At 44.2% G+C, this 24,613-nt stretch overlaps 1 protein-coding gene across 1 annotated transcript; it reads left to right on the top strand.

Annotated features, from left to right (window-relative positions):
* Positions 1–8,802: 8,802 nt before the first annotated feature.
* LOC146185491 (alpha-tocopherol transfer protein-like) lies at positions 8,803–24,293 on the top strand. The gene is made up of 5 exons (XM_084605542.1): positions 8,803–8,959; positions 14,017–14,256; positions 19,849–20,042; positions 23,085–23,195; positions 24,063–24,293. The coding sequence occupies exons 1-5, from the start codon at positions 8,803–8,805 to the stop codon at positions 24,291–24,293; spliced, it is 933 nt and encodes a 310-aa protein (XP_084461668.1).
* The last annotated feature ends 320 nt before the right edge of the window (positions 24,294–24,613 follow it).

The following is a 24,613-nucleotide window of genomic DNA, read 5'->3' as shown; positions in this document are numbered from 1 at the left end:
CTTTTACATTTTTGCCTCTAAATAACTACGTAAACTACTTATTGGCCTAATTATTATTTCAGTAGTGGAGGACACCAGAAATTTCGACCACCTGTGTTCTTTAACGCGCACTGACATCGCACAGCAGCCGGGGGTGGAGCTTTTCACTCCATCGAAAAGCAGCCGCTGCGGCCGGGGTTTGATCCCGCATACTTAGGCCTCAGCAGCAGAACGTCTGAAAATAGCTGCTACAATTGAGTCATCTGCGTTTTATGATTGGCTAGCACAAATGTTAAAAAGTAACAGACATAACTTTTCTGAACCACCGCTGCTGGGACTGTGAAATAATCTGCGAAGAAAATACCAAGATCTAAACCTGCTGTCATCCCTATAAAAACGCCGTAACACTATTTTAATCGGCTTCGTTTCTGTAAGTTATCGCTTATTCTCGACATCACGAAAGAAATAAATAGAGCGAACTTCAGCAGGGAAAATTTAGTTGCCGCTGAACTGCTACATTTATCTTCGTGATTTCCTCATTGTTAAAAGGACATTTCAGGAGGTTACACATCTTGTATCAGTTTAGGTTTTCCCACAAGCGCACGAGTCAAAACTGCGGCAAGGTTGTGGCATCATACACTTGAAATTTAAGGCCGCAGAAAAAGGGTCTATTTGTAACGATTTCCAGCAGCCGTGCGCTGCTCTGTGTCACACAGTCGTTTACTTTAGAGATAACAAGTGATATGTTTCACGGGTATTTTCCTCAGTCTTCCACGTGCCAAGTTCGCGCGGACGAAACAAGTTCGTGATTTGTGGCAAGAAGCACCGTATACTCTGAATATTTATAAAGCTGAGCTGCGACTGTATTTCATGAAGAAATTGGTTTTCATTCACACTAAAATTGGCAATGAAAAGCGTGTGTCCCGGTTAAGGGTCATTATTTTTGTGCACATCTGGGAAAGAAAAGAGAGGAAAGTAGTGAAATTCGAGGAAACGTTACGCTCACTCAGACAAGGGTTCTGAGGAAGGACTAGCGCTATTCAGTAAAACAACGTACGTAGCTCTGCAATGGAATTTTATTAGCAAGCAGTCCAAGACAAGCTTGTTTCTGTGAAGCGGTTGTCGCCTTGGAGCATTATCTCCTTATTGTATATACAAGTCGGACGCCACATCAAAAAATACTTTGGTTCTTGAGAATGAAGGAAGTTTACGCTCGAAGGTTGTTCTCATCTGTATTACAGTAACACATTAACACGAACTCGGAAGAACGTATCAGGTCGTTTGGAAATAAAAGAACGTATGATTCTGCACCAATTCTGCAGGAACACATCTAACACAGAAGGCGCTCACTTACGCGGCCAGAAGCTCTGTGCTGAAAACAGCGAACATAAGTTCTAAGACGAGAAGGTATGATGAACGAATATGTTTCCCATTGGTCTTCTGTTTTTCTTGTCTTTTTTTGCCCATCTTTCAACCGTAAACACTGCAATGGGTGCAGTCAATGTTGAGGCGCAGGCGCTGGATGCAATTTTGAGCCGCTAATCACAGAGAGGAACTCCAGTCCTTGGAAAGAAAACAACATTCACTAATATGTATAGTTGCCAAGAAGATCGGCAATGGCGCGAGAGGAGCCCTCGTGCAAGGCCAGCCAATAAGTCATCGTTCCCCCTGTCCCCATGTTGTGCCCTCTTCTTGCTTGTTGCCATGTGCCATTTTGGTTGGAAGTGCGGTGTACCTTGGAGCGTCGGCGCCATCCGTACGCTGGGACCATTGGCCGAGAGAGCTCGGGATATCGCCGCGCAACGTCTCTCCAACCCTTCTTGCCCAGATCCGCCCAGCCGCCGCTACCGCCGCCCCTCCCCAGCCCGGATCTGAAGACGACGACTACAGACGAACTGATCAGAGTCGAGACCACTGTAAAGACCCGCAGGGCCTAAAAGAACCAAAAGATGCAAACACGCAACCACCGCCCGCCCAGCCGCCCGACACGACCTCGAGCCATCGGTCCCATGGATGCTTTGGTGGCGGATGGCTGAAGAGCTGCAGGGGAGACAGACTACCGAAGCATCGTCATGGTCATCGTCATCGTGGCAGCAAGGGCATCATTCTCTTTATCTTTTCTTGAACATCCTCACCCTCACGTCACCACCGACTTATATGAACTTATCGAGACGATCACTCGGTGGCCCCGGGAAGTGTTACGCCAGTGGGGCGAGCGGAGCCCTCGTGCTATGCCAGCCACTAAATCATCGTTCACCCAGTCGCCATGCTTTGCCGTCTTCTTGCTTGTATTGCTGGTATAATATTGGTTCACGGGAAAGGAAATGCGACGTAATATATGGCAGTATTACATTTTTCCACATCGCCCCATCATCTACTTTCCATTGATTCGCATATTGTTCGTTGCAGGGGGAATCGACTGCTGTGTGAACTTAATATGTCCTTCCGTACTGCGAGTGAACTGGGCAAAGTCTAGCCACAAATATGGCAACATCTTTTTTTGAAACTCAACTGGTCCGATAAAATACTGAACAAAAACATGGAAGAAGCTAGGAAGGAAGCGAAGGAAAAAAAGAGGTACACGTAAAGAATGAAATGAAGAAAAAAGAAGGCGGCGGAAAGAAAGAGAAGCAAAATTGAAATAAGGGGTGACATTAAACAGAAAAATAGGAAAATGAAACAACAATGAGTAGTTGAGCAGAGAAGAAAAAGAACAGCTAAAAAGAGCGACGAAAAGAATAAAAAGGAGGAACAAGAGAGAAACCAAGCAATGAAGGAAAGCAGAAAACAAAGGAGGCTGCCAACACGTGGAAACGACAAAGACTGCTGTCATCTCATCGCTTTGGTCACGGTTGTGCTCCCCGAATGAAGCCTAAACGGCAGACAGAAACGCTACATCGCAATCTGGCCCTCGAGAAAAACATAGCGTCCTCGCGTGCAGGGCCACGCCTGGTTTGACGAGCCGGTAATAGCAACAGACGATGCGTGAATGCCCGTAGCACCCGCAATTTTAATGCGAACGCAAGTGCCACGTGCGGCCGGACTTGTGTGTGCTAGAGGAAACCAAGCTCACCGGATACCATGAGTGCGTGCCGTCCTTTGCAGTTCCCGAGAGCAGCGCTTCGGCGGGAAGGCGGTGTCTCCGTAATGGGAATCTAGAGGCACTAAATAAACTTATCCGGTGACTCTATGCAAATTCTTTGATAATCCGCCAACTTGAAATCTGATTTATCTGTTCAGCTTTGCGTATCTCAAATAACTTACAAACACAAAAGCTCCGCAACATGAAATAAGAAACGTGTCGTCACTAGCACCAAATTTTTATCTAGTACTTTCAATTGGCAGCCCTGGAGCATAGCTTTCCTGCAGTAACGGTGACAAACAAGTACGGCCGTTTTTATAAGTGAGACCTAGAGCAAACTCTGGTGTGTAGCACTTTAAAGGCCGAATGTTTCAGCAAAAACAAGTGGGTCGAACCGAGAAAATGAGCACAACGGACCCCTTCGTTACTTTGAGATGAAATTTCCGTTTAGGTACCAAGCGGCTGGGGCACAATCAGTCATTATTTAAAGCTCTTCATTGCGGCCTTTACTACCTTTATCAAAATCGTGCAGCACGGAAGAAGTTTTACATAAGCCGTTTAGCAGGGCTTTTGTAGAACGCGTCTAAAGAAGCAATAAGCTTCTCGGTCTAGAAAGTAGTTTCTTACAAATTAGGGAGATTTGAGACGGTCAAATTATAAAAGGGGCCACATTTCCTTGCCTAAAACGAAAACCCTAGAGCTCTTTGTTACTCGTAAGTAGTTTCCATTTGAAACTTATCGAAAGAAAACCATGCTACCTGAAAAACTAACAACAATTGCGACCCTATTTATTCTTTTTTTTTCGTTGATAGCAAGCATTATTCTTGACATTGTGTGCCTTTTGCTCATGACCTTTCTTCTTAATCTATTATGTCGACAAAACTTATGCCTTCATTCGCCTTTTTCTGCGCGTTTTTCTGGACACTTTTTTTTTTTTGTAGCAACCGACAAAATTTATTACTACCTTCAATGGCAAAAATGGTGCCAGATACTATCGTACGACGTCAGATTCCTACTTAAAGTAGAAATTTATCGCCCAAGGAACATATTTTTTTTTTTTTATGTACGCATTCGTCTTTCAGAAAATATTGGAGCTGCACATCTACTCTAGAAATTTTCTTTTTATTTAAATGAACTTTCAAATAGAAGTCATTCTCATCCATTTCTTTTAAAAGCATTTTTCTGGTGCGTGAAACCTGGAGAAATCAAACTAGCGTTCAGGCCAGCATAGCCATCATCAGTTGTGTATAACTGAAGTTGCGAAGTGCACACAATGCCCTAAAACACCTAGAACTTTCGAAATTGCGATTATCTTTTGGGCGCACGTTTATTAAAAAAGGAGAAGAAAGCAGGATTGGCTGAGCTAGGCAGCGTACAAGGCGAACAGCCGGCGCCAACTGCAGCCCCACTACCAATGATTTCGTCAAAAGCATAATTTCCAAACTTAAGGAGCACCCATTATCGCTCTCGTCCATCGCTATCAGCGCAGCGACTGCCTCGCGAGACATGGTATCGCTTACATGTGAGCCGCGTTTTATTGCCCTCGTCATTGCTCGCCTTCTCGCCTAGGGAGACATGGCACACACATTTTCTTCATATCCCACTCCTGGCTTTGTCAACCTCTTCATCATCAAGGTCAGTTGTTGCGGCTAGTGTGAAAGTCGGAAGATTATAATGCCGGATTACGATGTGCTTGAAGAGGACGCTGAGGGTATATTCCTCTTACGTACTTACTTAATTAGCCGAGGAAGCAAGTTTAATACTCGCAGACACATACAAACTTACTTCCGGTTAATGACGCTAAATGAGAAGCAGTGATTTTCCGTGTAAAGATGAAACAATGCCCAATCTACTATATATCATATAAAACTCAATACAGTAGTATAGTTAAGTGGTTCAAATATTTTTGATCGTATTTTCGCAATATACACAATGATCCGAGCAAGTAAATAATATTGCTAGAAAAGGCCGAATTGATTCGGCGCCATTGCATAAACACATTAACCCTCATAAATGTAAAAGTTATAGAGCATTTTTCTTTGCTTGGTAACTACTGCACATTAATATGGGACGCTCAATGCACTGAAGTGCACGAAAATTTTCATTTCTAGAAAACACAATACTTCGACTAATGCACAGACTAGGTTATACATTAGTTGAAGTATTTGCTGCTGCACGGACATACAACAAACATTTATTTCTATTGTTCGATTTCGTCATCATTATCGTAATAAGTCGACCAAACCACCTGCAGACGAAGGCCTTTTCCATAATCCTCCATATAACTCGGTCTTCTCATATAAACATCCACTTGACCCCTGCGAACTTCTCAACCTCATTCGCAAACCTAACTTTCTGCCACTGCCTGCTACGGTTTCCATTCCATGGAGTCCAACTTCCTACCTTATACGACCATTGGTTGTCCTCTCTACGTACTACATGCCCTGCCCATGCTCTTTTCTTCTTCTTAATTGCCACCAGAAGGTCCTTAACTCGAGTTATTTCTCTGACCCAATCTGCGCACTTCCTACTCTTAACGTTGCATCTACCATTTTTCGCTCCATAGCCTTCTGTGTTGTCCTTAACTTAAGCAGAACCTTTTTCGTTAGCCTCCACTTTTCAGCCCTATAGGTGAGTACAGGTAACATGCGACTATTTTGTTCAAACTATAGTACAAGACTGTTTTTAGCATGGCAACAATCCACTTCTTCGATTTCTGAACACACTGTCATACTTCCAATGTTCAAATGCCGCATTAATATCGCCGCTGAAGCACCATACATCCTAAATAAATTCACGGACATCGACACGATTAGTGATCGCAATAACTGCCACATTCGACTTTAATTATCCCTGATCTACACTTGTTATCGCAACATTTACCGAACACTACTTTCGTACCACACCTTCAATTCTCCTGCGCAGTGTCATGTTATTCGCGTTTGTCTCATCGTTTACTTCCTTCCATCGTCATCATCATCGTCATCAGCCTGACTAAACCCACTGCAGGGCGAAGGCCTCTCCCATATTTCTCCACTTAACCAGGTTCTGTGCTAGCTGCATCCACTTGATCCCTGCGAACTTCTTAATCTCATCCGCCCACCTAACTTTCTGCCGCCCCCCGCTACGCTTTCCTTCCCTCGGAATCCAATTTGTTACCCTCAGCGACCATCGGTTATCCTCTCTTCGCACTACATGTCCTGCCCATGCCCATTTCTTCTTCTTAATTTCCACTAGAATGTCGGTAACCTGAGTCGGTAACTTCCTTCCAGTTATATTTTAATATGTGTAACACGAGAGCCGACAAATCCCGCCTTTGCCCGCTGTAAAGAGAGTGAGAACTTAGTCAAGCACCTGTGGCTTTTATTCTACCATTCTTAATTACCCTGTATTGATGAAAATAAGGAATAATATTATTATTTCATGGTAGTTTCCATTAGACAGCGTTATATTCCTTCATCTATGTCAAGGGGCAGCTGCGATGGTCGCCATAGTTGAATCTTGTGAAGGCAATCGTCAAAAATGGCTGTGTAGGTCAACACCGTGCTCGCGGACAGCGCCGCAGACTGGAGAGGAAAGGTAGGCTGAGCGCCGCTATGAACCCGTGTGAACAAAAGTTTTCAAGGCAGTTTTTTTTTTTATTGCACAGCGCACACAATTTTTATTTCCATGGAGCCGAGTAACTGTGAACTTCGTAGAATAGATTGTTTAGGTATGAAAGATAACTTCAAAGATGGACTGAAGCATCGCCAAACGTACGGTGGTACGGCCCGGGAGCGCAACACTTTTAAACAGATGCGAGCAGAACTTACCAAAATATTTTTCTTGTGTGACAGAAGACCGATGAATGCGGCCGGTCGTAGGAGATGGGTGAGTGTCTAAACAGTCAAAATATGAGAGTGACAAGCATTTACTCTTCTCTTTTTTCTCCGCCTGTCCCCTTTTACACAAAGCGTTTAATGTTTCGAGGATGACATTTTAAATTAAGACTCAGTAACGCCTCAGATCGAATTACACTTTATCAATGACCGAAATTCATTGCTGCTTTTATTCTGGTGTTCTCTTATGTGGATGCACTTTGGTCCGTGCTTTATTTACCAGATTTTTATCAGATAGTGTAGGTTATACTTCGGCGAGTGAAAACAACCAGCCACTATTTGCGTTCTTACACGCTGGAACTTTCAGGATTTTAAGCAGCTGAAACGACGTGGTCCTACTTTTTCATTTAACCCTACGCCCCAACCTTCCGGTGAGCTGATAACATATTCCATCAACAGCTAAGCTCGGGACATCCACCAGTTTTTTTTTTCTTTTGAATAGCCGTAAGGACACCTCTATGGAAAAAAAAGAAGCTGAACGTAAACGTTACCAAGATGCTCCGCCCTATTTTCTCTCTATCTTAATAAAATAACTGACGTTTGGGGCTCCTAACAGAATTTTTACGGGACAGCTTCCACACCATTTATTGATAGCTGTCCTTTGTTGGAAAGAAAATTTCATATGTTGGGCTGAGTGACCTGATTTAGCTATAGAAGAATTTTCGTTGTAGAAACAGTGCGAGACAGAGCGGTCAAGAAAGAAGGCGAGATGACTACTGACTTTCAACTGAAGGTATTCAACAAAACAAGCATGATATACAGAAGTATATCCTGCAACCAGGGGCGCATGTTTATAGATAAAATCAAACATTGAAAATCGTGCAGAATCATTTTGATATGAGATTTCGCTCTGATGGAAATTGCCAGTATTGTTCTCCTCGCTCATAAAGCTGGGCAGCATTTGTGCAAAGATCGACAGAAAAATGAATCAAGTATCACCAAGCGTTAACAACAAGTGATGTCAGGTTAAGCACGATGCACCTTTTCTCCCCTGTACAGAAAGTGTCGTTTATTTGTAACTTTCACGTGTGAAAAAAACTACATTGAGCAAACAGGTAGATGCCAGAACATACACGACTAAAAGAACATAACAATTCCTTAGTTAAAGCTCCGTTCCCGAGCTTGGCACTGCACCATATAAAATGTCGCCATAAGCCCTCTTGAATCCCAGTCTTCGACAAAGGTTTGGTCCTGTACAGGCACAAAGCTGAATTGTCAAGGGAATTGAAGGAACCATATTTCATCCATAACAACTGCGACGCGTGCGTCAACACCCCATCTGTTAATATCAATCGGCGTGAAATCTCATATCTAGAAAATTTTGAATAACTCTCAGTGCTATATTTTATCTATTAACATGCGCATCTGGTTGAAGGACCGTTCTACGTATTTATGAGTGTTTTGTCGAATAAATTTAGTGGATACTCTGCGCTCGTGCCGTCTTTTTTGTTGTCCGCTGTGTTTCGCGCTGTTCGCACAAAATGTCGCAGCAACTAGCTCGGCTTTCCGCGCTACTGTTGAGGAGGGCTCAGTTGACCTTCATTGTTCATCAGTGTAAAGAGTGTACTCCAACCGGTGTATACAAACAGGACCGCTAGATGCAAGCGCTGACCATCGTTCAGGGGCTCAGGGACAGCTCATACTGGCGAGCGTGCAGCTGAGCTGCTGTCAAGGCTGGCGTCGGCTTTGACGGCCGTGGCAACCGGTTTGCGGCGAAATGAGAGTGAAGCTCAGTGTGGCTGGACCGCCCCTGGCTGCGCTGCCTCTTTCTCCGCTGAGATTGCCGGTATCCTTCGCACTTTTACGGAAACGCTTTGGCTGCGCGGTGCCTTCAAAAGCGAAGTCCTAAATTCGCTCCCTGAGATGACCGGCGTGTACATAAAGAAAAGTACAAACGATGTGTTTGATACTTCTGAAGACGCTCTTCCAATAAGACTCCAACAGATCGCCGAAGATCAACTCGGAGAGACTCCAGAGCGGAGAAGAGAATCCCTGGCGAAACTTAAGCATCTTTTATCAGGTGAGGTATAAAAATAATCAGCTGCTTATAAATGAGTTAACGAGTGGTACGCCATTTCAGTGGTGATTTTAAAACGTTCTTAAGATGTAAAGTTTGAATGAAAGTCTGATATTATAATACGTCGCGTTTATCACACACAAGGCACTTGAGTTGCGACTATACTATTTGCTGGCCGAAAGCTTGCTTTCTTCAGATGCTACTTGCGGATGTATTCAGCACCCAAGCCGCTATTTTCGCAATTACTTCCGTTGACATTTTCATTCGCGCCAAGTGTCGACGTCTCTCTGAAAGATGACCGCAGTTCAATCGAGGTATAAGTTCATATACACTTGTCAGATATATGACGTCGTGTTGTCTGTTGCTGTGAATTTTTTTTTTCAGACACTAAATAGTGTAGCTATCACTGTCCTGTGGCCAGCAGCCTAAAAACATCGAACTGATTGGGATGCCTGGCCGCAAGCGAGTCATAGCCAACAATCAATTTTTCTTAAAATCGCTTTGTAAGGGCCTTTTGAAGAAGCACTACACCGCGGCTGAACGTGAACTAAGCAGTACTGTGCGAACATTAGCTTATTTGATTTTCCGAAACATTACCTTATAAGATTATTTGTGTCAATTGAGTGGTGAGTTGCCCAAATGTTTCAAAACGAATCGAATATAGTCTGATATGTCCGAATAACTGACACAAGCTTCGACCAATGCTCGCGTTTTCTTTTTGCTCGACGATTGTTTCAAAAACAGCGCCCGCATCGATTCCATCTACAATCCTACCGCGATTGATATGCGCAATCGTATCAATGTGCACATATCAATCGAGCAAATTGATATGCACAAGGGTCAAGCTCCTTGACGCAGGGCACTCGCATTGCGGTTCCGTAGTTCTCATACAACACATCTGACATCAGACATGTGGCATCTGACATGTGGCAGAGCTCAGGAAAGATGAGCAAAGTTTGCATGGCAGACTGATCTTGGCAGTCATGTCTAAAGTATAGCCGTCGGTCATCTAATGTCCTGTGTTGTTTAAAACACTGTTTAATATCTTTTATCAGCAATAGTAAAAATGTATCTTAATTTTAAGTATACTTTGATGAAATTAACAAAACGACTTTCTATATAGCGCCCGCTTTGCGAAGATTAGTTTTCTACTTTAGCAACTACTGCTTTAACCCCGCAAGCACTGGCGCCTTGCCGCAGCGCTGTACGTAGTCATTGTGGCATTTCTCATGATTGCTCGTTTTGTAAGAATATCAAGAAAAAAAAAACGAGAATGAAAGTACAAATATACTAGAAGTATTCAACTAAGTTTTATAAATATTAAATCTATATCTGATAATTTTTTTACCTTTACTAATCTTATTCGCTTGGTATTGAAAATAGTACTATGCACATACGTACACAAAAGAAAAAGGAAAATATTTGACAAAGATCTGTCTGTTTGGGAACACAATTTGTATTACAAAATAACGGCCACATAAAAGGAGCCTTAGAAACAATCCCAGTTTCAAAATTTACTAGATTTATTGATCAGTTGTGTCTGAGGCCGAGTTGCAGCTGGCCGTTAGAAGCCCCGTTTAGTCATCTGCCGGGTCATGGACCGTGCATATAAGCGAGGTAGGGTTCACAACAAGTGGATAACATTCCCCATGTGTGCTGAATATGTCAGCAGACGTTGCGTGGCAAGCGACTGTTGTCATCGCAAAGATAACCTCAGAATTTGCGAGTAACCTGTCCCTACAAGGAACAAAAGCTCTGCGTAGACTCCGTGACTGCGCCCTCATCTAATTGTTCCAGCTGACAAGGCCCTCAAGGCTTTCACACTATTAAGCATTGATTCATGTCAGACGTTTCGCAGCAAATCGACCTCAGCAGACATCTTGCAGATAAATTCAATTGATACCTAGCTTACAGAAGATTCTACCTTCACCTTAGTTGGGGGAAAATAATCTCTAAGCTTGTACAGTCTGCCGAAAATTCAGAAACCTGACATTCCTCTAAGGCCGATTGTGGACTTCGCCCTGTCTCTCCTGTGGCACCTTTCTGTCTGCCTTCACAAAGTAGACGACGAAGTAGATATAAGCATATAGACGAGCTCTCTCACCGGCGCAACACTGACAAACGCACATATAGGAGACTCCGTCCAACATGTCTGTCCTGATCATCAAGGATGGTTTGAATTTTGTCGCCCTCGATGCCATGCTGCTAGTTTTTAGTGTTCCAGTTCCTGTAGCAGTATCTGTCCCTCGAAATGCAAGACAGAATTACAGAATACTGCACGAGCGAACACCAATGAGCATCGACGTAATTTCCAACCCCGTTAGTTTTTACTTCTACAATGGCTATTCCTCTTATCAGGCACAGTTCTTCAAGTAAACCACTGGAACTAAAATGCAAGCGTTAATTTAAGTCACGGTAGGTAATTTAACATCTAGTGCATAGAAAGACTGGAGCTTCGTAGCTTCAGCCTCCAACCATAGTTGATCCTATATTCCGTAGACGATTGTTATTGTGTGGTTACGACTTCTCAAATAACGAACTTCCAGTCGCACTTAGATTCGACATAACCAGCCACCGCCGAATGCGAAAAGCAGGGCAGCCTTCATATTCTCTGAATTCTGCTCATGAGGCACAAGAAGCGCATACAGTTCTTAGCCTACAAGAGGGCAACCCACATGGCACGGTACCTCCAATTCTGCTCGAACTACCCCATTCCTCCCAAAGCATCTGCCTTAAGAAGTTTACTGGAGAAAGCATACACTATCTCATCCTCTTCAGAAGAAAACAGAGAAAAGATTCGAGTTGTCTCTGACCTTCAGAAGAACGATTACCCCGCTTCCTTCATTCACTCTATCATGAAAAAAAAAATCAATAAAACAAAAAAAGAATTGGGCAGAGCTTAGGTTCAAGGCTCAGCGCACCAGAAAGCATGAGCTGACTGGTATTTTCTGTCCAGTGGTATGAAGCATCAGAAAGCTGCTGCCAGGCTTCCGCATGACATGGTTACCCACATGTGGACAAGAAATGAAATTGGCCGCTTTGCTGTCTCTATACACTCGCTGGTAGTACACAGCGAGCGCTCACATGCTTTTGTGACAGGATATCTGAAACACTCGCGGTACCGCTGTTCCAATGGAGGGTTTGATCTGTTTCTCTGTTTCCCCCGTTGTGGCATCGCTTTAATTGTGGCTCAGATACTCTGCGCGCACCACACGGCACACCTCCGAGTACGGCCTTGAATTAGCAGTAGGCGTAGCCTGGATGTAGTCACGCGTTTGTGTAGCATTTTAAATCCTTCCCCCTCTAACCCACCCTTAATTTGCAGACGAGTGCGGGTCCGGGAGGGAAGCCGCGCTCGCTTAGTAGGAGAGAGTCCAGCGCTATTTGCTCTTTTGCATTTCCGGGTCCTGTTACGCGAGAGACCCATGATAGCCGTTGACGGCCTGATTCAGAAAAGACTTTCTAGAAACCTCTCTGCTTGAAAATTTATAACCACGGCTTGGTGCCTACTGCGGGCTGGGCTGAGTGGTGGAGAGTACGAAGTGGACCCCGTCGCAACAAGACAACAAAACAATTTCACAAAATGTTCTTGGCATCGAGAAAAGAGGCCGACTGCAAAGTGGTTCTTCGACCCTCGCGTTCAAACGCTTGTCACTTTGTAAGCAAATATAAACGAAGAGCTAGTGGCTACGCGACCATGCTGCAACTGAGGTCCACACATCAGTTTGTCAGGAGACGACCGAAGGAAGGCAGTTATAGAGTTCACAGTGTGAACGCCTAAGAAGGTGGAGCTCAAGCGAAACAGGAAAAGAAACTTCGAATATTCTGCCGAAGAGAGTTTGGATTTGTCTTTGTTTATTTTTTCAACTCTTTTACGGTTCCCGCTCGCACAGCTGTTTCAGTGGGCCAGTGTTTTTTTCCGCCAGGCGTGGAAAAAAGCAACTGCATTCACCTTGATTGTTGGAGCACTCACCATCTCACTCAGGAGTGACTTCATTCCCTCTTCCCTCACCGGTTGTCTCATGAGTCCTGCTTAAACCTTACGATATGCAGACCGCGCTGCAAAATAATTCCACCTCTGGACCAATCAAATGTGTTCTACAAGAACGCGTTTACATTCCGCATGTGAAAGGCGCTAGTGAAATCTTGTCTCGTATTACTTGCGAGGAAGATGCGCAAAGGACACACAAATAAATTTCCTGCATCGACCGCTTTCTTCCCCTCCCAAAAGACCGCAACGCGAAAGGAAAGGAAAGGCTCAAGCCGTCGTATAGTTGATCGTCTGTTCGGAGTGCTCGAAACAACGAACCAGCACGAAACGGATGTCAAAAAAATGCACAATGATCAAATAGCGATGGCCAAACATTGCGCGATATGTGACCACAAGTCTGACATCGAGGGAATTATTTTACTGGACGCCAAGCCGTGCCCACGCTGGACACTCTTGTTCGAGTCATAAAATTTTCAGCAGGCAAAGAGGAATTTTAACCGTTCCCTACAAACATTTCCCCCTCCTAAATACATGGTTCATTTTAAACCAGCCAACAGACGAGAAACAGGAAAGAAGAGAACAAGACAAGGCTGGACTGACAACTGAATATTGATTCTCTTCTTTCCCGTGTCTCATCTTTTGGTTGGTTTAAAATGAACCGTTACCAACTCGCCTAGTCGTCAAGCTTGTTGAATACATGGTCCGCCATCAATCACCCAGTAAATGATTAAGCGCGGGCTTGAAGGGAGGCCGCAATACACCCGCCATCACACCTGATAAAGGAACCGCGTAGGTTCTGAAGCGCCATGACGTTCCTTTTTTTTTTTTTGGTTGGTAATTGATTTTTGTCTAACGTCAGCTAAAGCCATAGAGAACACTAATAATTTCCCGGGCATCTTGTTTGTTTGTAACTTACCCACATTTTCTATTTCGATACTGGGCAGAAATCACATAAGACTTTCAGATGAGGAATGGATTATAACCGCACGCATCATGGTGCTGCCGGTTAGATTAGCAGAATGATTTAAACGCAGCCACTCCTAACATTTTCACGCTTTCTCTGCAGCAGAGGAGGAGGACCTCAACTGCCGGAAGGATGCGCAGTTTCTTCTGCGTTTTTTACGTGTGCGCAAATACAACGTGGAAGGGGCCTTACGCACCGTCAAAAACTATTACAAGATCCGAAATACAAGTGGACCCATCTTTCGGGACTTTCTGCCCTCCAAGGTGTCTCCAGCGACGCGCCAGCTCATGATGGTCATGAAAGAAAAGGATGTTCATGGACGTCGAATCTTCCTCTTCAAACCCGGTGTGTAATATTTGTAAAATAGCCCTTCAAATCACATTGGAACACTTCGACAGGTCGACTTATTGTGACAGTAATAAGGTACCTTTCGCAAGAAAACTCGACCTCTATCCGCGTCGCAAAAGACGCAATTGGACGAGATGCTTATGACGTCTTAAGCTAACGTGACATTGCCGAACGTTAATTGGCTGGCTGGGATCGTGACTTCGGAGACCACGTGGCGTCAAAAACGCTGCGGTTCGAAGCTGCCAAACATGTATTCGAGCATTAGCTCATGAATTACCCTCGTCTAGGGCACGCCTAGATGGTAGCATTGCTGTGTAAATTGATGTCATATATGGTTCAGAAATTCAGCCACGACACGTTCGTAAAATGCTTACGGAGCTCTTATTTATTTTGCTGAACCAACGCCAAGACGCCGTGATGGTCAGTGAAGTGGTTGACCGTGATAGACATGAAGCCATGGCTGTATACAGCGATCGGCACGCGCACTTATATATACCCCAGGCCACATGTCGGTGCATAAAGATGTGGCGCCCGGTCCGACGTATGCAGTTGATCGGTGGCGTCATCTGTTGACACAATGTGAAGACATGTCTTTTATTCTTTTTTATTTTCCATTTCAGTTTATTATACATTTTATTTTATTTTCCTTTTTATTTCTATGCTGCGGTCCCGTGGTATGCATGTAGTCACGGGGTATCCACACTGTGTCAACGCTGAGGCAAGCACCTGTTGTAACTAATATCAAGACTATCAATATCAAGAATATCAATAAATAATATCAAGCATCATTCCAGACTCGCTGAATGTGGGTAGCACAGCTAACGCTCTATAACCTCATGAACAGTCGGACAACTCTGTGGCCGAATTTATAGGCGTTCTGGCATTGGGCAGGTGTTATGACCGAATGCTAATTACAAGCTTGGGTGTAGACGTCGCAAGCTAATGCAACGTAGCCAAGTTGACCGGCGAACAGCAGTTTGCAGGTAACATGGCCGAGTGTAGAAACACTAGCTCGTATTCACATTGTCCTATACGCGGGCAAGAAATTAAAAAAAAAAAAGCAATAATGGCTGGCGATTGTGGTAATCCGAAATTTCAGGGCAGTTGTCCAGGCAGTTTAATCTCGCAATATGCTAGTAATGAAATTGGGAGATAGGTTAAGTTCTTTATATGTGCAGTTTGAGTCAACTCAGTACTTTATCCCACAAGTGCCCTCGAAATGCACTCAACTTTCCTCAGTACGGTTGTTCTAAAGCAGCCACTGCCATGACAACTGCCGGCGTCGCCGCCTTGTTTGGACGACCTCGTCGCGAGCGGAGCGTGGGGGAAATGAGCGTTTTACCCTTCTGCGAAAAAGCGGAAACCAGCGTCACTCCGCCTTCAAGGGCATAACACAACCACGTTAATGGCTCCAGTCTGCAGCTGCCCTGTCCAGTTTACTTTCTTGCTCATGCACTTTCCTATTCACTAAGTCATCGCACCCTTAATCTGCGGCCCTATTATATTACTCATCTCCAGCATATACAGCATGCAATAGTAAACCACCACATTATGTGAGAGACCACCCGACATAGGTACAAAGCCTCAAATTTACCAAGCCGTCCCAATGTCCCTGCGCGGCCTAAATGTTGCACGTGTGACTCGCGATCTAAGTGTAGCGGATTCCCATATGACTTTCCCATCTGACAGCTGCCGAGGTTGCTGTTGGACAGTCTGAAAGGAATCAGTACAAAACCGAGCCTGCAGTCCATGTGACATGCCAATACACACGCAAGTAGCATGCTCGGGATTTTTCGCTCATAACGCCTACCGCCACCTGTACCCTTCTCCTCCGCTTTCCACTTTACGATTCCGCCTTCCCACTTTCCGCCGCCGCCCGCCTCATATTGCAGGCACCACAACAGTATCGTTCACAATGATTGCCATAGACTTCAATATATGGAATAGGCAAACATCCCGGGCACCATATCCATAATACGCTTAAACTTTACCTTTAAGTTTAGGAAGCAATAGCTTTAATTGCTCCTTCAGTATCGCAGCGCTGCTATTCATCAGCCTATCTGTGTTCTGTGTTCATAATGAACATGGCAGCCTGCGGGAGGGCAATCAGAACATTGCGCCCTACAGGTTGGTCAATGCAAGATGTGATATGATGGCCGTGGCCCCCTGGGCCACCATATCCCATAGGACTTTGGGCAACCTTTAGTTGCCCACTGGTTACGCCGACGGCAGCGCCGCTCAAGCCTGAAACAAGAGCCTTAGATACGTTCTAACGGCGACAATTAGTATGGCAGGCTTTAATGAGAAAAACAAGTTGTAGCAAAACTGTTTTTGATGAGGTCGCATACCAATCCTAAAGTGACATGAATGTGGCACTCTTTTATGTAGCTGATAGATTTACGCTTTGTGCTCGGTCCAATCATTGGGAAACGCAGTCCCCAGATGCTCCGCATCGAACAATGAGAAAAAGAGAAAACTGCAACCAAATGGTAACTGCCTCAAATGGTAACTTGTGAGAAACTATGTACCACCTTTTTGTTACTCAAAAAGGAGACAATTAGGACCGACTGTTTGTAGGAAGGCGACAGCTTGCTCGGCACCAACGACCGAGACTTGCAAGCTTCCTTCTGTGGTGCACGCCCCCTCGCGGCCGATAGCTTGATGTCGTCTGTGCTCTTTCTGCTTCTCTAACAGCACCCTCTCCACTCCTCTTCCGCTTCTTCTAACGGTGCGCACTCCGCTCTGTCTCCTCTGAATACACCCGCGCAATAGGTCGCGTGGTGTAGTGCAGTAGTTAGGACGTACTGCTGAAGACACATATGGCGGTTGAATCCCTAAAGTGAAACTGCACCGGTTTTAGATTTCAATGAGTTCAGAAGGGCGGGATGGTTATAGGCTGCAGTTTAAGGATTACAAATATCTTGGCTCTAGCATTTTAAACAGTGGCGCAATTAGCATTTTAAACTGTGATAGCTAATCGGCTTCTCCGCCATGCACAGCGACGGGTTGGGGGCGAATGATGACGTCATTGACTGTACCAATACTTTTGACGCTTAGAAAAGCTTGGTTTAAAGAACTAAAAACAACGCTGCGAAAATCGAAGACCGAGAAACATTGCTTGGCGGCATTAGAAAAGGGTGTGGGCGAAGGAAACGAAAAAAAGAAATATTACCGTCCATGAAGTCAGCACCAAACTTCTCCACCTTCCTTCAGTGCTGTGAGAAGAAGTTAGAGTTGTAATCGTCAATTACGTCATACTCGCTTGAATGCCAGCACAAAAAGGCTTTGCATGCTTTACTTACAGCCTATTAAAAAGGAATCCTTGAATATCGCGGAATTCTATAAAAGTGATGTAGCTGTCTTCAAGTGATGGCGCCAGTCCCGTGTTTTCTTCTCTTTGTCTTGTGTTAAACAGCACCCAACAATCCACCATGAACAACCTACAACTCGCCCAACTAACCCTTCTGTTGAGCTGTCCTTAAGCAGCGAATTGGTGTAACCGCACATGGAAAGCTGCATGAACAAAGCACGAGCCCCAATTTTGATTCGAAATAGACCAAATTTGACACTGCAGGTCCGTTACGGATGCCTTACGAGCAAGCGACCCTCCAGAAGAAGGGGGGGGGGGGGGGAGGGTGCAGAGGAAGGGCTCTGTCACAGCAGCACCTGCTGTGCATGCCGTACAACTGGCTGCTTCGTTGGCTGGTGTCCCAGTTGCTAACAATTGTTATGCATAATACGCCAATTATGTTTGAGTTGGGACGTCCAGTCCCTAATAACCACAATTGTTTACTTGCGACGTCATGTCCTGCCGCGTGACTTTCTATACTACAATTTCTGGTGACATGTTTTGCGCTGAAAACAGCTCACCTCATGACATGTTCAGCCCAAGTAAGTACATTTCATGACTGATTTCAAGGTCATGTATCTACAAGGCCGTGAACACAGCTTTGCAAACGACCTTATTGTGGTATCTCTGGTCAGGGCGCGCGACTTTATGTTCGCAAGGAGGTGGTTTCGATCCTAGTCGCAACGACCGTTTCTCGGTGGAGGAAGAAAGCAAGGCGCTCTTTTCGATATCAGCGTAACTTAGTTAACCGCAGCTTTTCAAAAATACCGAAGCTCTTCACTACGGCGTCTCTCATAACCTGAGTCGCTTTGGGACGTCAAACTTTTTAAACCAAACAAAATGGCCTTATAGTTTAGTACGATATAATTTAAACGTCACTAGCTGGTTAGCCAACGAGCAAACCAGTCTCTGGCACTTCTTGTGACCAGAATGAGAAAGCTGCATCGCAAGAAATTCCTTGAAGCATAGGTACACGACGTTTAAAGCGAAATGCTCTCTTGGCTCGTCAACGGCGTCCGCAGAATGCCCACAATAAGTGGTAAGAAAACAGTTGGCGGGGTTATCCTGTCAACTAATTATAGTTAGAAAAGAATGGGAGCTGCCGTTTCAGCTATACATGTGCCGCCATCTAAGAGCCGCTGTGTCAAATGGTGTGCCCGCATTTAGAATCTGGTTATAAAGAGCGGAAACGCAGCCGCAGTGGCTGAATAGTTGATACGCTCGGCTGCTCAACGCGAGAACCCAAGTTCGAATCGGCTACGGTGGTTTCTTTTTAGTGTTAAAAGTAAAGCCTGTGGGAGCTTTCGAACGTGCCCACATAACGTGATTCCGCTTCAAATTTGTGGCACAGTCATTTATAACGCAGCGTTCAAGGTGGCGTCATGCCATTTCGCTACACAAACCAAGTTGGAGGCATGTTTGCGAAGAGATTTGAAATGACTAGTTATGTATACCCAATTGTACGCCATTATGTTCATCGAGATGTGACACATATATTCAGCCTTTCATTTCCTCACAACCAGAACCAACTAAAATGCTTTTACCACCAAACACTCAATTATAAAGTACTGAGCGAGACCATGCGAAACCACATCAAAAAGTGATTTGGCACGCCTTTATCGGTTTAATCGGACGTAAACCCTGTCTAATTCTTTTTTATTTTCAATACAACTTAGTGCAGGATCAGGGCACTACCTGGTTGCCATTCTAAGCTAGGTTTCGAACTCTTAGGGCTCAGTGCTTTGTAGAGTATGCCGCAAGGAATAGCCTATTCAAAAACATGCATTCCATTTGTTCTATTACTTAACTGCCAAACAGATGTTCACGGAAGCGCTAGAAGGCTTGTAAGAAGCATTGTTTCTTGCGGCAGAGAGAAAGGGCGCATTGTCCCTTTCGGTTTCTGTTCAGACCCCTCAAAGGGGAAGATCTGTTTCAAACCACCATCGTTGTCCACGAGAGGATTTTACATGTGTCTTGCCTGGAAAGGGAAATAGATCAACTGCTCTTTCGCAACCAGCATTTTAGTAATTTCAGCCAATCGCACTTCAAACGCTGAGTCGGGTACCCTATATCTAAAGTACTGATTCCGCCTCGTGCGTATAACGAATCCTAAGGCCACACAAAACATGCGGCAGGCTCCGCTGATCGAATAAAGCTCTATGAATGTGCTACAAATAAGAGGCACCTGCCAGCTCACACTTGAAATTTATACATCATAGCAGTATTTTGCTCTTTGCCAGGTTCCTGGTGTCTCAGTGAATCTCCATATGTCGACGTCCACCGAGCCGTCATGCTGTGCCTTGAACACTTGGCTTCGGATCCAACGACTCAAACACTGGGCATGGTGATCTTGTTTGACTACGGAGGCTTCACACCCGACAAAGTGCTCGCCATTAACCTGGGCTTGATCAGGCGAGCCTTCGAATATTTACAGGTACGTAGTGGCGTAATGATCCTCTCAGTGATTTAGGAAGAGAGACAGAGCGACATCCCTTGCATATCGCTGCATTTTCAGTGCCTCAAACGTGAGGCAGCGGTGCATATATATTGCACCCCCCCGTTATTGCAGCCATTTCAGATAACAAAACCTTTCACGACGCAATAGCTAACAATGATTATTCTGAAGGAATTTGATCATATGTTATATCTGTTTCCACTGTGTCGTGTACATTGATTTTATGTTATTTACGCTTTGTGAATGTTGTTTGTTTTATTCTGGAGAAATTTTATTTTGCACTACTTGTTTTCACTGTATTATATTCATTGTTCTGTATCCTAATTAACCCACTCCCCTCTGTAATGCCTTTGGCCCTGAGGTTACAATAAATAAATAAATAAATAAATAAATAAATAAATAAATAAATAAATAAATAAATAAATAAATAAATAAATAAATAAATAAATAAATAAATAAATAAATAAATAAATAAATAAATAAATAAATAAATAAATAACGTCAGATGTGCAATTAGGATGTCTTTGTCGATCACAAACTTACAAACATCTCGAGCAAACCATTTTATTAGGTCAATAAGCATGCGCTATGCTCTTAGCGGCTTCGCCGCGGCGGGGGATATCAGCCGCGAAGCAGCCGCTTGCCTTGGGAGAAGGCGCAATAGAAGATGACGCGGCTGGTGAGTGGCCGCATGTGTAGCAAGCGGTATCTTCAGTGCTTACGGGAAGCTGCTCCTACTGACCCTGAAGTTACTGCATGGTGGGAGGTTGCCCGTACGTAAGAATTAAGCGCGGAGTGTTAAGCGCGTGTCAGAGACGGCCGATGTACGTGAACAATGTGTTGCCAAACGTTAGCGTGAAAAGGCGGAACGGTAGTTGCGAGTGGCTGGGGTCGATACCACTTTGCGAGTACAAGCAGACAAGGCAATACAGTAAGAAGAAGGAGATGCTAAGAAGACATGGCGAACTACTGACTACACGGTACGGTTAACACCGAGTGAGTCGGCAACAAGAATATTCGAAGCCAACCTTGTAAACAATCCTGCTGATTTCGCTTGTATCCTGGCTTAGCTGAGCTAAGCCACTACCAATTTTAAATTTTTTCACTTCCGAGTCGCAGCTCCAGCCTTTGCGCTTTGAAACTGTTCTCCGCCAGTTCGTGCGTGGCGTAGTTTTAATGGCGATAAAATACCATTCCTTGACTGCCTCTATTATTAACAAAGGTATCTTTATTCTCATCATAGAATGTTAGATTCTGGCGTGGATGTGTGTCGTTTTATATTTAACTGTTTTCGTGACACAGTTATATCAGCCCTTTTTAAGCTTAGATAGCAATCTACTCTGGTCTTTAAATCATTTTTTACGCTGTACACAAGGTTGCGGTCTTTATTTTGACATGCAAAATGACGTACAGTGGACTTGCTTTCGACAGAACTTTAAGGGACTGAGAAATAATGCTCTCCGTTAAACAGGAATTTCGTTTAGGAACCGAATAAAGGCGACGCTTTAAGTGGTCTGCTTCCGCGTCGCGGTCCCAACGTCGTGCCGACGCTCTAGGCGGAGGCACAGTTGGCAATCTCCGAAGTGAATACCGATATGCCGTATCTATGATAATAAGGAGAACGGTACAAAGAGGGAAAAAATTTATTTCACAAAAATAACAGATAATGCTCTTTGTTTACAAAATAATACGTGAATTTTATAAAAATTAAGCACACCACTTAATTATTTTGCCTGTAAAATACATAACAGGAACTGTGATTTACTTGCTAGTGAAAAATGACTTTATATTCTCCTCTTTCAGCTCTCACAGCTGTATTTCTGTATCGCTTTTCTCGTCAGCTTACTTCGTGAAAAGCGCCGTTTTAGCAAAGTGACCACGTTCACAGGCTGATGATATCCATCTTCCTTCAAAACGCAAGCGCATTGTGCGGTCATTTAGGCCCTGCTATCGGATGCTGACTTCGCGAAAGAAATCTGACACACAGCACTGAATAAAGATTTTAGACTTAGGCCCAACTGAACTCAACTACAAGCACACGGAGATTGGAGACTGGCGATGCGAGAGCAGTGTGCCAAGTGTACCAAAAAACCGAAAATCCCCGAGAGGAAAACCGAGAATGCGGCAGCGATGTGTATCATGGTGAGGCTGCGCTTACTCAACTAGCTGCTGTTTCCAGGCTGTTTTCTGTTGCATATACACAGTGGTCTAAAAATGTGAGTTCCGAATCTCGAGATTTTTTTTTTATTGCCTCAATGCAAAAGCAACAATCTCCGAAGTGTTTGTTTCGTTTAGTTTCATGTAACCAACTTCCATTTTTTTAAAATATTCTATTGCATACAATTTTGAACCAAACTATCGGTGCACCTTATTTCGAGTAATCTGTCAAGGCAGGAAGGGCGGAAAAACCGCATTAAATCACAAACGGCTTGTAAGGAACATTTTTGCTGTTCGTAAATGTGCACTAATTTATACTTGATACTTCAAAAAAGCTTTGAATATTTCGCGCATTGCTATATGTACATACATCATCGCCATGCTTCGGCCATATTGTCTAAAGTTCCAAATCATTGTCGACGCAAGTAGTTGTGCATTCAGAAGATATTGCCATGAAGCTTTGTTTTGTTTGTTCACGCTCAACATCGCCGAGTGTGACCTCACTACTTTCTCTGCGGCATAGGATGCACTGAGAAGTGTCTGGAATGATTGCAGCCATGCGCCACTGATTCTACGTATTTCCAGGTTGTTCTATATATCTTGTGAGGTTTTGCCTCGACGCTTCTTTGGGGCATTAGCTGCCGGAAGCAACACACATTCTGTAGTTCGACGACAGTCGAACATGTTTTTTGCTCTCGCCTGCACCGAGTTGCTGAGCTGTTATGCGGGAACAAGCCAGACCATTAAATGTTTAATTTTATTGCTTCAACAATGTGCTGTTTTTTTTTTTATTATGGCGTTTCTGCCACCACGCGACAATATGTAGGCAGGTGTGCTTGCTCCTTTTTTTTTTTTTTTTTCCAGGAATGTATGCCAATGCGACTGAAGGCTGCGCATCATGTGAGGCAAAGCGCAGGCTTCGACATGTTCTTCAAACTTGTCCGACCGTTCCTCAAGACAAAGCTCGTGGAAAGGGTGAGCTCCTCGTAACCATTCAATGTGCAACAGATTCAGGTTTGTCTAATAGACAAATATTAAGGCATAAAAAGCTGCTAAATGGAGCTTTGCGAAACCAGAGGGCAATTACGGTTTACGTATGTTCTGATTAGGCAAGATATGTGTTGCAAATAAGCTTTGGCATTTCGAAAATGCTGATCAGCAGCTTTTTCAGTGCAAATAAGTAGCGTTCACCTGCGTAACCTGATGGAGCGCCTTCAATGAAAAGATGTCTGCCGTACGCGCCGAAAGCCTGCTACGCCTGTCTTTCTCGCTTCATCCGTTCCACTTCAGGTGGTGAATAAAGATCCTTGGGGTGGGGGCACATGTACCACGCATTTGCGAAAGCGTGCTTCGCCGCGAGGCAGGGCGCGTGCCGTAAACATCGTCGACGACTTCTCTGCGAAAGACAACGCCTTGCTGGTGCTTTTAGATGTTTCAACGGACGAGAAGAAGATGCGCAGAAATTCCGATTAAAAGTATCAAAGTAAAACGATTTTTAATCGCGTATAGGCTTATTTAAATCTCTTTCAGTGAAGCTTGAATCTCTTTTGAATACTATGTTGGCAGATCTATTAGACGAGCTGCTTTATGATTCTTATGACTCTGCCTTATGATTCTGCCCTGAATGAACGCAAGCCATTTAAGAACAAATCGCAATGTTGTAGTCTTGCGGACAACGCACACAAGAGCTTTATTATAATTTGAACGAATATTCCCTGTTTTCGTTAAAGGGGACTGTTGCCATTTAGGCTACAAAAATATCTATTCATGCTTTTCTGCTTCGACTGTCATCATTTAGCCTCAAAATGTTCACACCTTTCTGCTTCGCTGCTCAAAACGTAGTTTCGTCTCTTCGGGGAAAACTATGAAAAGCTGCACAAGGAGATCCCCGCCGAAATACTTCCAGAAGAATATGGGGGCCACGCGCCACCCGTCGACTTCGAGGGCTTTTGGACTGACCTGGAGGCCTACGACGATGAGTACAGGGACAACAGCAGCTATGGCTATGTCAGGACAAACAATGGGGACTTCGCCACAGATGAAGAAATCGAAAAGGAGCTCACATTTCTGTAAATATAATAAAATATATGGTCGTTCCTCCAGTTGAAAGAAGAGCATGCTTAAATTCTTAAGCTGTATGAGCTGTGATTTACGACTGACAAGGTCTGTATACGCTTTCTCATCGCCTCCTTCTTCACAAGCCAGCCTTTCTGGGACATTGCGTTTAACTATGGAGGTAAGAGAGATATATCGTAAGATACATTTTTATGAACATGTTGATGGGAAATGTCTGACATGGATGCGTGTCAAAATCTTTAAGATATGCCCTGCGCTGGCACCGAGTCGCAAAGAATGCCATAAAAAATAAGGCTGTACATAACATTACATTATAA

The sequence above is a fragment of the Amblyomma maculatum genome, chromosome 6 (genome assembly GCF_055883805.1).
Source record: "Amblyomma maculatum isolate TAMU_Amacu chromosome 6, ASM5588380v1, whole genome shotgun sequence".
NCBI classification, from domain to species: domain Eukaryota; kingdom Metazoa; phylum Arthropoda; class Arachnida; order Ixodida; family Ixodidae; genus Amblyomma; species Amblyomma maculatum.
Note: the sequence above shows the minus strand (reverse complement) of the source record. Positions and strands in the feature narration are given on the sequence as shown.